Consider the following 16,690-nt stretch of genomic DNA (forward strand, 5'->3'; position numbering starts at 1 on the left):
CAATTTCTTCAAAGAAAGAAATATAGTAGTTGGGCATAGTCCGTTTTCCTCTCCTTTTACGGTGTGCTAGTGGAATTCCATCGCTAAGCTAAATCACAGCATATCAATTAGTTTTCGTAAGCCTGCTTGTACCTAATACAGATTAGCTATACTGTACTTATGACCATATTTAATAGCACAAAGTTACCGGTCTTGACTTAGTCTAATTATACTTGGAACTATGACTACAGAATATCATTCGATATGGAGTGCGGTTTTTTTTTTTTTTTTTTTTTTCTGGGCAGGGGTTGGTTTCCCTATGACAGCATTAGCCATTGGAGACCAGTGCAGAATTTGTTAGTACAGTGGTAATTGCGTTTTTCCCTAGGAAACGATGTTTATTTTGGAATATTGCCTGAAATCAAATTCGAATCATTTTTGCAATGCCTGGGTGACTTTCAATAATAAATATCTAAAGTGGTCTGGAGCAAACCATTGGAGAATTGGGTTCTGCTATTGGTGAACATTCTTTGTAGAGGTCAATTAAATACGCAAAACAGAGTGAATATATCTATTCGAGCAAAGTGAACACTTCGGCTTAATCGTAACGGTTTAATTAAATTCTGTATTTGTTTTATAAAACAATGCATTTTAAGTGACAATCCTGTATAATGCAACACAAATTTTGCAGGGTTCATCAAATATGGATGATACAACATGGCACATAATTGTTTATCACTGAGGAGGATAATTAAACGATATTTTTGACATAGAATTGTTAGTTTAGATTCCGCTTGTGCGGTCATAAACTTTTAATTGGAAAGTACGCATTACCAGAAATCAGAGTTTGCATTTCAGTCGATTTCGTCAAAGTTGGCTTTCTCCTATTTTCTGCAATCTGCTCCACAAGCGAAATGCGAGAAAATAGCTTGAGCATAAAGGTCTTTACTGATTGCAGTTAAAACTATGTTCTAATGTTTATTCTAAATGTTCAATGTTCTAAATTTTAAAATGGTGGATTCTCGCATTGTTTTAACTGCAGTTAAAAGATTGGGAGAATCCACCATTTTATGTAATTGGAGAAAGTCAGTGTATTCGGGGCAAATAAGTGACACGCTATTATAATGCACAGAATGGCACTGGGTACCATAAAACCTGCGGTTAAACCTAAACAGACAGCGGAAGAGAACGCGCTCTTTAACGTTAGAACAGTGTCGACACTCGCGAGAAGACTAGATAAGTCGAAAATAGATATCCACAATCACATCTCTAGCTGCTGGGAAGTGTACTGTTGGCTTATCTTCTTCCTTTTGAAAATCGGATGTTCTCAAGCAGTATGAAAACTATATCTCTCCGTCGAATTACGAACAGTTGAATCACATGACCAAAGTAACTCGCACTCTTTAAGTGCAGGCACTAAACGTACGACATACTGTATCACTAGTTCGTGTTCATTCTGCCTTCAATTGGAAATACTGGCACTAAATGAGCATCTGATATTCGCTTCTTCGGTTTATCTATTTGAAAGACTTTATATCAGTGGCATTGAACCAGTACTCATCTTTCTGGAATTCTGTAATATTTTATTCGACGAGCTTTTGTCATGGCATTTTTCAGTTAGACAACGACTTCTCCATTTCTTGTCAGTTATTCTTAAAATGGTTGCATTTATTTTCACTGAATGTTCTGCATTACCACAACCTTGTCTGCTTGTCTATGTATAGTGAATGGCTTGTCCCAGAGGTTTATGCGATTGATGCAGAGGTTTTCCTGACATGCCGATTACATGGAGAGGGAAGTTCTCCGACTCTGTTGTTATATTGTACTTGTTTTCCTAAAAGATAAAGTCCAGTGAACCTATTATCAATGTTATTAAGGGTCACAACGTTCAATTGCTATTTGTTGTATCATCATTGGAGATGTCTGATTTTAAACGAAGAGACTCGTTTTGCAATATGGAATTTGAAATACTCCTAATAATAAATAATGCAATATTGATCACAAGCAATAACGTATGCGGATATAGTCTTGCGTCTGGTTTATTATTTTTTAATTCTTTAAAATGTATTGAACTTTTGATGTCTGAAGCAGGCCATTGAATTTAGGCTTTCTCATTAACTCACAGTTAATGAGAAAGATTACCTAATTTCAAACTGGTTGGTTGAGTAAAATACAGTATTACAACCTTCAGTATTTTTTAAGGCCCTTTTATATACAATTATGGCAACTATTATGCATATCTTTAGAATTTAACGGACAGGCCTTACCACATATATTCGTTTAAAGCGAGATCTTATTGTATGTTTTTTAATACGCTAAAACATAAAATAAAGAAGGAATTGTCCTCTAAACTATAGTTTCCGCGGCCATCAAAGTTTGAAAAAGCTTTTTCTATGTGCCAAGCAAAGACTCACCATGCGTGAAATTAACACCAGAATAGTGTTTGAATGGGGATTAACAACTGGGTAAAAAAAAGATTAGGCAATAGTTATAACAAGAGTTAATAACTATGAAGATATATATGTTAGTAGTCGTGAAGGGCAATGTGCTAACGTTACGTTACTAGTAACGTTAATTGTGGAGAACAAAGGGCGAACGGAACCGTGATCGCTATCACAGTCAACAAATAAAGGAGAAGGAATAATAAGAATTAATAATACCTTAAACTGTTACTTCCTTTAAAACATACATAAAACACTTAACATGGAATATATTGATGCAATCAGATAATTGTATTCACATTTTGTCAGTGTAGTACACTCAATTCCTACCCGACATTGGGAAAACTCGTGACCCATTCAGGAATAAACAAACTTCTTGTATTGAAGGAGGTAAATTTTACGATTTTATATCCTCGATTCCCATATCTTCCAGGTTCTCAAATTCTTATCACCGACTTAGATAATTTACTACTTCGGTAAAACTTCTCAACCAGTGAGGGCTGATGACCCTCCTATGTGTGTGTCCTGTGGCACAATTTTAACTGTGAGACACATTTTAATTGATTGTCCAGATTTTGGTAATATCCGTTTTACCGCTTTTAATCATCTGACTGAGCCGTATACACTCAGTCAGATTTTATCTGACAATGACCATGTGTCTGCTGTTTTTACCTTTTTAAAGTCAATAAACATTTTTGATCTTATATAAAATTTACATGTTTCTTTTATACATCTTGACATAGTGACCTAACTATGTAGGTCACTGAAAGTTTAAAAATTTTTTATATACGACTTGGTCTTGGCGCATTATAGCCTCCGTAGCTAATGCGCCAATCAAAACAAAACAAACAAACAAAACTCAACCAGTTGTCTGATTCCGTGCAGTTTACTTTCTTTGCCAACTATTCTCTCAGAGGCTTTTAATCTTTGGAGTTTCCTTATACTCTTAAGTAATTATTGAACGTCACGTCATTCGTCCACTGCCTGTATAAACTTTACGTGGAGCTTTGAAAGTGATTGTGACGTTTTGAAACTAGTATGATGTGCAAACTTCTGAATCTCTGCTGAAGCATAGAAACATATCCATGCAGAAAACGCAACCAGACTTCATCTTGCTTGTTTTCACCTGTATATTCCTGCCAGAGGCACTCCTGTGATCTGGGTACGGCCATTAATTTTAGATTTATAACTGCTGTCCAATCACCTGTATATGTGGACTGCATTGCGGGATGGCAGGTTAGGCGTCTGTAATCAAAACACTCCATCTGTAATGGCCATTTAATGAATGAAGATTAATGAGAGGTATGGCTGGTTATGATTGCTTAATCTTCTGCCATTCAGATAATAACGGCGTTTAAATTTCGGCGCCACTTCCACATTGTCGGGCTCTGCTAATGTGGAGAAGGGGTGGACGGGTCTATGCCGATTGTTTCATATGATGGCATTTATTTCCTAGCAATTGAAATAACTGGGCGATCTGATGCTGCCATTAGCGAAATTGCGAGGGAGAGATGCAGCGAATGAGTTACCTTCTCTGCTTCTCAACACACAACCCATGTTATATAGGAAATCGAAAACCATTAGTGTTTACAGTTTTCATATGTTACATTCTGTTTATGGAGTTACATTACTAGAACAGTAAATCTTCTGTATCAAATGAAGTCTGCTGTGTGGGTGGACCAAGCAACTTGCTTAGCGATGAATAGGAAGCTGACCTGAATATTAAAATTACTATAAATAGATATAAAAATTAAGTCTTTTAACTTTTTTTTTTGTTTGTATTTTTTGTGTTTTCTTTCGTTAAAATTTTGATACAGAAATTTATTCAATTATTTATATTTATTAAAATTAGCACTAGATGGCAGTAACTGTCAATTATTCGACATGACAATATAGATACATAATTTGTATCTATTACGGTACATTGAGAAATTACTGCTTTAGCTTTTAAGTAATATAACAATTTTTAGAATTTATTTAAAATACCGTGGGATAAGAAGGAATCTATACGAAATTTTTTTAGCGGTAAAACAAAAGTACGGCTTACACGTCGAACAGTTATGAAAATATGACGAATACGTAGAATGTATGGGACTCTTTTTTTTCTCTCTCTCCCCAACCAGCGCTAAGCAGCTATAGCCGAGAGGGGGTAGTAAAATAAAATACGCTTTTAGGGATAACAAGTTAAGTAAACAGTTTTTAATTAATAAGGGCTTTTTATTATGATATATTGTTACATATTATATACCAATAAATACTTCGAGTTTAGCAGTCCAATAAGATAGGGGCGTTGCTTGAAACTAAGTGGAAAAGCAGAGTTCGGAAGAGACGAAAAACTTTTGCTCTCCAAAGGTGATTTTTTTTTTTTAAATAGGGACTCTTATCTTTCTCAAAGGACTTTTGAACTCTTAAGTATTTACTCATTTGCAAATTTTAAAAAATGATAAGACTATGCAGTGGCATCTGGGACCAAAGCGTATGATTGGTTTTGGAGATTCCTGCACTTTTTGTTATAACCATTATAATATTTTGGATTTACAGTTATGTATTGGTCCAGAGAGCTGCACATTCAACGCAACCCCCTTCTCATGGTCCTGTTAGCTCAATGTCAGGTGGAAGTACATCGATACTCAGGTTCGAATCCACCTTGGTATCATAAAATACGTTAATATCCTCGTAATATCTTAACTTCCTCTGACTATATAGATATCCGAGAGTATAACCAGACAAAACTAAATACTGTACATCAATCCTTCGACTTAATACGCCAGTAATAAGCCCATGTAAAGGAAGGAAATGTATTTTTAGGGACACAACGGAACAAATATTTTGGTGGGCTTATGGTAAATTCTCGAGCAAGATTTTATAGTTCTCTGCTTAGAATATGGACTATCTGTGAGATTAAGTTGTGCAATCATCGGATGCCAAAAGATTTCTGGTGAATTAACGCACTGGCGTGACATTTTAAAAGTACAGTACATTGAACTGCAACTTACACTAGAAAGTATGAAAAGAGTTCTAGTTTACTAATATGTAAACAGTATTAACTCACACAGAACTCCCGACTGATTGATTGGTCTGGAAAGTTTGCTTCATATATCTGGGGCAAGTGGGAGAAGAATAACTGCCACAACCTGACCACTGCACAAGATCTAGGAATTACTGACACCACTAGAACTTCTCTTCCAGCTAATAGGAACGGACAGACCAAAATTTAGTCACCCTGCGAGGGGCAGTGAAAGAGCGAAGCTTACTTTAGCCCGGATGGGAAGTGGGGGATGTATTTCGTATCAAAGGGAGAGTAGACAAAAGTTTCTTCAGTGGAAGATTATTTGTAGCTTTCTGAAGAGTAATGTCTGCATTTTGAAACTTAATTTATTTACTTTTCCACCCCAATGCGAAATAACTGACACCTATGTGACAGAAGGATTATATTAATGAGAATGTGCAATTCTTTTATATTTATTTTCGCTTGCATACTATATTGCTGTTTTCAATTGAAAATGAGCAGACTCGGAGAATAACAAAATATAATTACAAAAAACTACTTATGCATATATATGCTGTGGACGAGTTGGGGGGTTGAGTGCCATGGTGTTTTAGATCTACTGGATGACCGGTTAGCTTTCTCTTGTGGTTTTAAAAGTAATTCTTGAGTTCACCCAGTTCTTGAAACTATGTGGACCATGCGAAAAAAAGAATAATTGTGCACGTTATAAAGATGCATTTCTCAGAGACAAATAATGATTTTAACCTTAAAAGAATTTTGGAGAACGTGAAACTTCACCACGAAAAGTAAAATACAAATAGATAGGTGAGTGAGCGGGCAGCTGTTGTTTTTCAAAATGCCTAGCAAAAAAGTGCAAAAGAAGGTACTGTGTACAGCCAAAAATTGAGAAAATTAAGCTAAGAAGCAATTGATATAATAATAATATTAATAACTACGTTTATTTGTACATTATTCGATAAAACCATGCTGAACAGCTCTATACGAGGAGGATTTCATATTTGCAATATAAGGAAGGTACCACATGAACAATGGGTTATATATCTATGCCGAACATACAGGTTTGATCGAAAAGAATATACAAGTTAGTTCGTTATATGTAGGCCAATTCTCAGGATCAATTTCAAAAAAAAAATGCCTATGGAATTTTCAATTGTCTAAAATAAAGAAGAGTTAAAATAGGAAGTATACACAATGCATTGTTTCAGCCTCTTTACATTTTTAGTTCTTAAATTAACTTAATTTTTTCTTTTTCTGTGATTAGTAGAAGTGAAACGTAATTAATAATATATACAGTAAATGTTTTCATTCAATGTACATGCCTCAACGCAATAATTCACTTAATGTTTTGTAATAATACTTGTTTTCTCCTGGATTTTTAATAAAAATTTAAACGCATCACGTATTTCATGGACTTTTTGCGATTTAATAAAATAAATAAAGAGCAAGATACACATCTCAGATCGTAGTAAGCAGTCACATTTTTTGTAATACAAGACCCTAATTTTGTAATTCTTTACTCATTTCTTACTTAATTTTATTAACCCTTGAAAAAATAAACCCATTTCTTAATAATGTAACAAGAAACTAGTAATAATTCATAATTTATATATTTAGTAAACTGATAACAAAACGAATTCCTCAAAAAGCAAAAGTGTTTTGCGGAGATGGAGGAAACCCATGATGCCGTCAGACAACTGTCACACTTGCATATGCGAAGGTGCCTAATAGAATAAAAAGAAATAACAATATGCAAATATGGACTGTCCTACCTCCATGAAAAGAGCCCTGACAATCATTCTACTTCCATGGAAACGGAAGAGTTCATTTTTGTTTGGGTGTTGTGAGCGCTATTAACGTACTACTCCTGCAAGTTCTGTTTTCGCCACAGTATGTGTTTATATCAACCCTACATTGCGAGCGCTCCGACACCCAAACAAAAATGAACTCGCCCGTTTCCATGGAGGCAGAATGATTGATAGGGTTATTTTCATGGTGGTCGGACAGTACTTAGCATGGCTAAGAACTTTACTAAGTATGCGTTTGTTTATTGTTATATTTCGCAATTATTAAGTTTCATAGCGATTTTTTCAAAATTCAAACATCTGGAGTTCGGAATCGGACATATGTTTTTATAAACTTTTTAGATTGTTTTCAAGTCATAAATAGAACCCGAATGTAAAACTCGTATCATATAAAGGTAAGGTAACGGAGTCCTCCTAGCTGAGTGGTCAGGAGCGGGAGTGCAGTAGCACACCCTCTTTGAGTAGATCTTGGTTCAAGTCCCTGACCACTAAATATCCTCGATCTGCCAATCCGCATTGGACCAGCGTGGCAGATGGAGGGGGCTTCCATCCTGCAGTGGATTAATAACGGCTATAGAACCCGAAAAAAAAGTAAGACTCATATCATACACACACACACACTACTAGTATTTACACAGCAGTTAACGAATCTATAAAAGCTAAACAGTCAGTAGTTTACTGTTTTTTAACCTTATTTTTCTTGAAAAGAGTACTTAGTCTGAGTTCAATATTAGAAACACTTTTCGTGCTGTGACAATTCATTTTGCTCGGTGTCTTGTTATTATTATTGTTATTGAATTATATAATTTAATTTTCCATATTTTTTTTCAAATTTACAAAAAAAAAAAACCTAGACTTCAATAAACTTGTTCTGCTCTTCTTAGTGTTGGATTTATTATTATTATTATTAAAATCAGTTTATTTCCCAAGAAACCTTGGGAAAAATTTAGCAACGCTACAGTGCTCGAAATGCCCAAAAGTTGAAAGTATTAAAAAAAGACTAGGTATTTTGAGTTGCTTGTATTCAATTTAGAGTTCCAGAACATGCTAAACTTCAAAGTTTATTACTGATCAGTGATGCTCTTTAGAAGTAAATTCTGTATGCCATTATGGACAAAATGGCGTACACTACCGAGCAGAATGTTTCTTGGGAAAAACCCATATATACTAAACATTTGAGGTTGCATAGTACTAGTCACCCTTCTTTCGAATTTTTCATTGTCCGTAAATCCCCAAACTAAATTATTATTTAGTTTGGGGATTTACGGACAATGCGTAGAAGAACAACCCCGTTCGGTTGAAGAAATGAAAGCTGAAATTATAGCCCTGGAAGGAATTCGCTGTATGAACACCACTTGCATATTACGATCTCAGTATTTTTTGATATCAGAAACGATGCCCTAAGCGAAATACTACCATAAATATAATAAATTTAACTTGATCATCTATTACGATGACCAACTAGTTTATTACTAGTAATTTCATGAAGCCATCGTACATCGGGACACAAGTTCTAAATAGCAGTTTGTCAGCTAATTTTCTCCTTTCTCTGAAAACATTCTTTCCCTCCTTACGAAATCGAAAAGTTCTTCAACTGCTATCTCCAGTACTCTCTTCCTCTGTGAAGGATGGCTATCTACAAGTGGCACGCCGTGGTTTCACGAGACGAAGTGTGCTGCTGTTCCTCTGCACTCAAATAGTGCTAAAACTCATCACATCTGTGGGTATTCCTGGGAAAGGAAAAAAAAAAAAAAAAACTCGCATTTTTTTAAGTTGGGTGATGGGGGAAAGAAGAGTGCCATTTCACATGCCGCAAAATTGCTCGGTTCCTTCTCTCGTTTTCTCACACTTTTTCCCACAGCGAGCTTAAGGATTGAATTTATATGTGAGAAAGTGCAAAATAGTATGAAATGAGGGCTCGAATTCGCGCAGTAATTGAAACCTGACAAGTCGAATTGAATGTAAGCGGAGTGGGATATCAATATCACCTCATTGCAAATGGAATTGCATATCGAGTTGCATTACAATTTACGTATTGAAAAAATTCAATAAACTTCACTTTTTTTCATAATGTTGGTGGTCTTGACTGAATTTGAGGCCAACATTACAAAGTTATGGAATTTTTAAAACTGTCCACTACTTTCTGAAGATGTCTTTGATATAAATGTGTTGGGGGGGGAATTGCTATAAAATGGTCACGGCAACAGTTATTGGGGGGGGGGGAGTGAATTGCTAGAATATTCTATAATTGCTATAAAAGCTGTCATTAAGTTATATTCGCATGATTAAATTTTTCTCCTTAATCAGTAATCTTCCCCAACATAGTTATGGCTTACTCTGTGTGTCTAGTGGCTTTTGTTTAGGACCAGATTTCGTATATCCTAATACATAATAGATGAGATGAATAATCTATTTCCTCTACTATGCATGCGATTTGAATCTGTTTCTTGCGTTGTGTAACTAAGAAAGAATTTCAATTGATATTTTAATGAAAATACCTTTCTTAGCGCAATAATTTTAATTGAACTTAATCAACCCCAGGTGAATACTGATGTGATCTGAAGTCAGCAACGAGGCAGTATTTGTAACAAAACAATCATTTAATACAATATATAAAACACATTACAAAAGAAATACACATATATAACTCATTCTCACTTTTATAACATTTCATCCTCTTATTAAAGATTAGGAAATTATTATCATTTGATTTAAACCGTTTTAGATTATACCATGATTCCTTATAATTATATTTCTCTTACAAGAGCCATACCATTAATACAACAATTTATACGATCCATAAACATATATATATTTCTATTGGCCTTTGTTGAATATCAACTGGGTACCATCGTCTTTTCTCTTCTGTTTAATATTTAAGACCTTTAGTATTTGTGAACGTTTCAACATTTAAAACATTTATTATTTTAAGTACATACATTAGGATATCAGATCTTTATGTTAACCAGTTAATATTCATGGTACCTAACTGTTGTACCGCGGCATGTATATATTTCATGGGTAACATATATAAAACATAGAAAGAAATCAATTTAGAAAGGAATCATCTTTTAAAAGCTGCGTCACCGTAATATTCCATTTAAACTATCTCTCGTTCTCACACATACATGATGAAACATTTTAGCTTACCGTTTTTCTGTATCTTCCCTCTTTCGATTGAGATTTTCCTCCTTCTCAGGATGTTTCCCTCTGCTTGATTCTGCCGCTGGAATTGCTTGACTTTTCCACGATGACTTTCACGCACAATTCTACTAGGTAAGGTTTACACGACAGACAAAAGAGTCGCGACTGTTTGAATCTTCTAAGATGAACTATTTTCTAATTCTTCTCACTAATACTATACTATCAATTCTCTTTCATACGCACTTCTTCTCTCCCCCACCCCCTCTATTTTCTCTCCTTTGCTTTTATATTCAGGATCACATCTTTTGGGTATCTTTCCATCGCTCTCATTGGATGGTCTAATTCCAAGGCCAGAATTTTAGGTAATCTCAGTTGCTATGTCATGGTCAAAGCATCTGCTGACTCTTCTTCTAGACCACTTAACGAGCAGCAAACCTTATGTACGTCATGGCTACTTACACTGGTGTTACTTTTCTGACCATTTTTGGACAAGCGAGATGTTATTCAATATCACCATCATTCGGAAAGAACTCAAGGTATTTTGTTGTTTATGCGGGGAAGAACTGTCCTTCCCCTGTTATAGCATCTTCCCATCGTTGTAGAATGCTCATATGTTTATAGGAGAAGACACTTTTCCCTTGACATCTTGACCCTCCAACGGAAGTTTATACAGCCGAAACTGTACTGTATATACTTTTTCCAAAGCAAGGTTACGAGTGGGCTGGGCCTTTAGAGGATGTTTAATATTCTTGTTCTAATTTCGAATAACATTTACTTGACTTTACTGATTTCCGTCCTTGCTGATGGTATTACAATTTCTATGTAATTCAAATAAAACACATAAATAAAACACAATTCAAATATACATCAGCAACCAGGTAAATCAGACTTAATAATTAATTCATCCTTTACTGAATATTTAATTAATCCGAAAAGAGAAAGGTGGGATTCATACCGCTCGTAACACTGCTCTCTCCCCCGAGAAAAAGATTTAGTTTACGGGATGAAAATCCAGGAACTCAATCTTTGGTAAGCTTTGGGAAAGTAGGTGCGACTTCAAACAAAGAAAAATGATTCCTTCCTTTACATAAAATAATCATTTGATAACATTACTAAATAATTGAAGATTAACATGGGTATATTTACTTTATCATTATATCAATGTAGCAATATAGATTATTAGAATACTTCTAAGTCACTAACATAAGTAATACAATGTTATATAAGAAAAGCATACATAATATTATTCTGAGACATTATTTATCTCTTGACTAATCACCATTCCTTTGCATTCGAGATTCACTATAGTCCTGAACATTCAGTCTTAGATAAAAAAAACTGTTGAAAAAAAATACAATGTTCGAAGCACACTGTTTATGTTCTTTCACTTCCTTTGTATTACTGTCCTTAATCACCCATTTGCTTCAGCTATGATTCTGTATCAGCATCTTTTCTTGCTTCAAACACTTCCCTGAGTGAACAACTTTGTTTTTCTTTCACAATTAGTCTGTCTTTCCTTATCTTCCAAATCTATATATATATATATATATATATATAATCTTTATTGTATACAAACATGGTATATACAATAGACCCTTCACAGCAGTAATGCCAGGGGTTTTACATTGGCTGGTGGACAATAATAGCCTTGGGGAGACGGGGCCCACATCGAAGTTCGGGCTCATCCCCCAGAGCCAACAATAAAATAGAATCAGTGTCAGATTGTTTACAGGATATATGCTTTTGACAGTATTTACAATGAAATAATAAAGATATTCGTATTTACATTATGTTATATTAATATTTATATTCATAAAGACATCGTGCTTTGAACATTATGTACAACACATTGGGCATTATTATGCTGCCCTTATTAATGTGCACTTTGCCTGGCCAAGGTCAGGCTCTTAAGGATCTGTCTTCGGTACCTCCGATCCTTCACAAACCTACAGAGGTCGCCGTCAATTGAAACGATTGTGGGAAGCATCTCCTTGGGGAGAAAGCGGTCACTGAGCGATAGTCTGTTATAGTGAGCTGTGAGCATGGGAGCTGACCTCAGTCCGGGTAGAGGGATCCTCCAGCCACACAGTTCCCAGATGCTTGGCTCCGAGACCATTCCGGTTGTCATCTTAACAGTGAAAACGAGGCGTTTTTCTAATACAAGATCTGGAAGTCGGGCAAAGTGAAGTGACGTCGCCATCGCAGTTGTCCTTTGCTGGGGTGGACGACGATGTTTTTGCGTGATCCAACGAAGGAGCCAGTATTCGGCGGAGTACACGCGCTTGATGTTGGTAGGGGCCGCGGACCCCCAAATTTCCGAGGCATACAGTACGACGGAGTATACTGAGGTGTATACGTATCGACGAGTCACATCCAGATCCCTAACGTGGAGCAGTTGTTGTTTTGTGGTCCAGCGCATTTGACAAAATTTTGCTATGAGCTTGTCAATGTGGGGGTTGAAGCTCAGTTTATAGTCGAACACGACGCCCAAGTCTGTATGCATCTTGACCGCTGGGAGGGGAATGCCGTCTAGTGAAGCTTGGATTTCAGTGGGTTGGCGCTTCAGAGAAAAGACCATTTGGGCTGATTTGGCGGGGTTAATGAGGAGGCCAAATTGATGGAGATAGGATCCTAGGTTATGTAACTTTTCACAGATCTTTTTATTGATGTTTGAGAGATGTTCGCCGGGGTTAATCTGAGTATATATTTTAATATCATCGGCATAGCAGAGTATGTCTTCTCTCTGTTGCACAAACGGAATAATAATTGCGGTGAATAATGCTCCGGAGAGAACTCCGCCTTGGGGAACTCCCGCAGTGATCTTTCTCCAGATTGTGTGTTGATCCACTTTGAGAAGAATGGTTCTGTCAGAGAGCAGGGCTGTGATAAACCACAACATGTCACCTTTTATGTAGAAGTAGTTTTCTAGGAGGTGAACAAGTGAGGGGATACTGATGGAGTCGAAGGCAGCTTCCAGGTCGATGTAGGTGACAGAAAGCTCTGCTTTCGCTTCTAGTGCACTGAGAATGGTGTTGGTTAACGATGTTAAATTGGTGACTGTGGATCTACCTGGAATTCCATAGTGAATCTGGGGGGGTTTGTGAGGCATGATTTGATTGATGATGGTGGAAAGTAATGTCTTCTCCATGAGCTTCAAGAGGCTGGAAGAATGAGAGATTGGCCTGAACTGTTTAATGAGGGTTGCAGATTGGCATTTAGGGTGTGGCCTCACAGTATATCTGTTCCAGAGAGGGGGAAAGTATTGCTGCGTTAATACACGGTTAAAAATTGATAGTAGAGGACCGATTATAAACGAGCTAAGACATTTAATCATGAATTGTGGCACAAGATCGGGGCCTGCAGTTGCAGTGGGTGGCAATCCATTTATAGCAGTTATAAGCTGCTTCCTGGTGATGCGAACGGTGGCGAGCATATCAGTAGGGACGTCGTTGATGGGTAAGTTGCCTAGGTGCATCGGGGCCACATTGTTTGAGAACCGTGCAATGTGGTCCATCCACAGTTCAAGGTCCAGTGCTTTAGGGATTCCTGTGTGCTGAGAGTCATAAAACGATTTGCCTTTTCGTAGGGTTGAATTTAAATCACTCAGAAGAGTGATTTAAATCACTCAGATTTAAATAAATCACTCAGAAGAGATGATACCTATAATAAAAAAAAATACTTTAATATATATTCTCTCAGCATATTTATGAACAATGAATTATTTGATTACTAAAATACATATAGTAATAAATGACAAAGACTATAAACTAAAATTTCAGTTTTCCCCAAAAAGAATATATCTAATAGAAAATGATAAATCATTAAAAAATGTTTATTTCCTTCTTCTTCTTCTCTTTAACGATTGAGTTCTCTTCATCTTTCACTTGACCAATTTGAAGAAAACACATCACTATTGGTAACACTTGTGATGATTTTTGCAAACTGGAATTGAAGATCTCTCTTGAATAGGACGTATAGCACAAAGATATAATGTGAGTATTGCATGATTACATCAAGAAAATCAAAAGAAAATGCTTTATTAGAAGACTCAGTGATTAAGACGTTCACAAGTTCAGAACGATTCCAATTAAGTGGCAGTCTATTCTGATCTAAATGGGAACTTCTTGTCTTTCATCTTCTCTTCTCAGATCTAAGCTATTAATGTCCTCTTCGTCAGTGATGTTTCTACAATAATATATTTGATAAGAGTTGCTTATCTCTTCCATGTTATTTCCACGTTTTCGTAATTTCCACAACTCCCTTTTTTTTTTTTATTTTATTTTTTTATTTTGGGTACTCCTGTACAAAAGCGTAGAGTTGGGAAAGTGGCTCCTTCCCCCTGAATGTAGACGGGATTGGATCCATTAATAAAGACGGTGATGTTCCCTGGACTGTGGGTGTCGTGGGAAGGGTAGCAGGTGTTTCCACATGATAGGGTGTATTTAATATCCGGTCAGAGATTGATGTTGAGGGTATTTCTGACGTAGGTGCTGTAATCTCCCTCCATTTTGGAAGGAAAAGAATATCCCTAGTTAAGAGTGAAGTGATCAATGGAACACGATCAGAATTTCTGTTTAAGGGCCTCCTCATAAATTTTGAGTGATTAACCATTTTTCGATTTACCATGGTGAGAAGACTTACCAGATCCGTTTTATCTGCTCGTAGATCCAACAATTCGCAGAGGTTGTGAATATACCAAGATCCTTCTTCTGTGTGTTGCCACGACATACATTCAGACACTAAAGAATATACAATAAGCATGTCTGCCTGAAGAACTGGTTCGGTTACTGGGCTTTCCGTTTGAACATCATCTGGTATTATCAGGTCGCCTGCCAAAGCAGCAATAATTTGACTGAGCCATTTACACTCAGTCAGATTATAGGTGACAGAGACAATATGTCTGACGTTTTTAACTTCTTACAATCTATTAATGTTTATACAAAGATGTAAGTTTTATGGTTTTACTTTTATACCTTGTTAACGTAATAATTCTTTGTTTGACGTGGTAGCTTTTGCTACCAAAATGTTTAATAACATTTTAAATTTGTCTTGGCGCATTATGGCCTTAGCTGCCAATGCGCCATTAAAAACCAAACCAAACCAAACCAAGCCAAAGCAGCACTACCCTGACAAACTTGGATAAAGAAGATCTTAGGCTTATCTCTTAATGTCGGGGAAGCGCTCTCCCAAAAAGGTATGAACAATTGTTCCATGCCATATTTCCCGTCTCGTGCAAACAAAGCGCCAACTGCTCCATGAGTTAGTATGCAGCACACAAAACAATCGGCCTCTGAATGATCACTTGCCGCACTTTTTTGTAACGCGTGGATTAGCTCTCTTACTAGAAACTCATGATGTACTATGACATCAAAACCCAAATTGCTGAAACAGGTTGCCAACCGCACTGTATCCTTTTCTACTGACCTCATATCCTTAAACACGGAGCTCGTCTGAAATTGAAATACTTTATTGCAGAAAATTATGCATGTTCCCCGTCTGTGATTTGCCATAGAATACGCTGCATCTTCCATAGATGTTTGGAATGGGATTCCTTGACCTTTGATTGATTGGTGATCTATATTAGAGAGATTGGGCAACATCATCTCGGATAATTGCATAGTTAATGGGCGTTCGCTCACCAATTGTGCTATCTTGTCTCCGGGTCTAATTCTTATTCCTATTCTACCCAGATTCAATAATTCTACTTCTAGATTTTCACACAATTCTGGGCTTTTCAAGCTTGCGCTGACTTCCAGGTAATGACTGATGGGAATGTCAGCCCTTGGAAGGATTCTCCCTACACATCCAGTGGGCATGCAAACTTGAAGATCTGTTTGAATTGTAACTTTTGATAACGGGGAAATTAAATATTCCTTCGGACTATACAAATCAAAGGTGGTACTATCTGACGAGACCCTTGTGGGGGTATGTGCCAGTGTTGACAGTTTTGTGACAGTCAGATACGGGGGACGTATTTCACTATGATTTTCCATTTATACTTCTGATGAATGTCTTCTTGGGTATCCTATTTAAAGAATGATTCCAATTCAGTATCTCTCAATTTATTCATTTATTGATTTTTTTTCAAATTGTTGTTATTAGTTCCAATGGAATAAGTATTTCGGGTGAGAAGAAAAGAAGCTACTTCCAAAACTTCCTTATTATTCTTTTATTCCTAATTCACCATCTCTCACTCCCCTTTTTTTTCAAAAGTAGAGAAGAGAAGGTACTGCGTTTACTATTTCCTTCCTCTCTCTTAAGCTTTAAACAAATAAAGCGTGAGAGCATCTTACGTGTTGCTATCCCTCTTTTTC

At 36.4% G+C, this 16,690-nt stretch overlaps 1 protein-coding gene across 1 annotated transcript; it reads right to left on the reverse strand.

Annotated features, from left to right (window-relative positions):
* Positions 1-4,072: 4,072 nt before the first annotated feature.
* Positions 4,073-16,369, reverse strand: LOC150089313 (caspase-1-like). Its single transcript, XM_090389946.1, has 3 exons — positions 15,478-16,369; positions 15,018-15,205; positions 4,073-4,135 (listed from the first exon to the last, which is right to left on the reverse strand). Exons 1-3 carry the CDS (start codon positions 16,367-16,369, stop codon positions 4,073-4,075), a joined length of 1,143 nt encoding a protein of 380 aa, XP_090246072.1.
* Positions 16,370-16,690: the final 321 nt, after the last annotated feature.

Source organism: Mastigoproctus giganteus, chromosome 2 (assembly GCF_048544385.1).
Source record: "Mastigoproctus giganteus isolate SK-2022 chromosome 2, ASM4854438v1, whole genome shotgun sequence".
Taxonomy (NCBI): Eukaryota; Metazoa; Arthropoda; class Arachnida; order Uropygi; family Thelyphonidae; genus Mastigoproctus; species Mastigoproctus giganteus.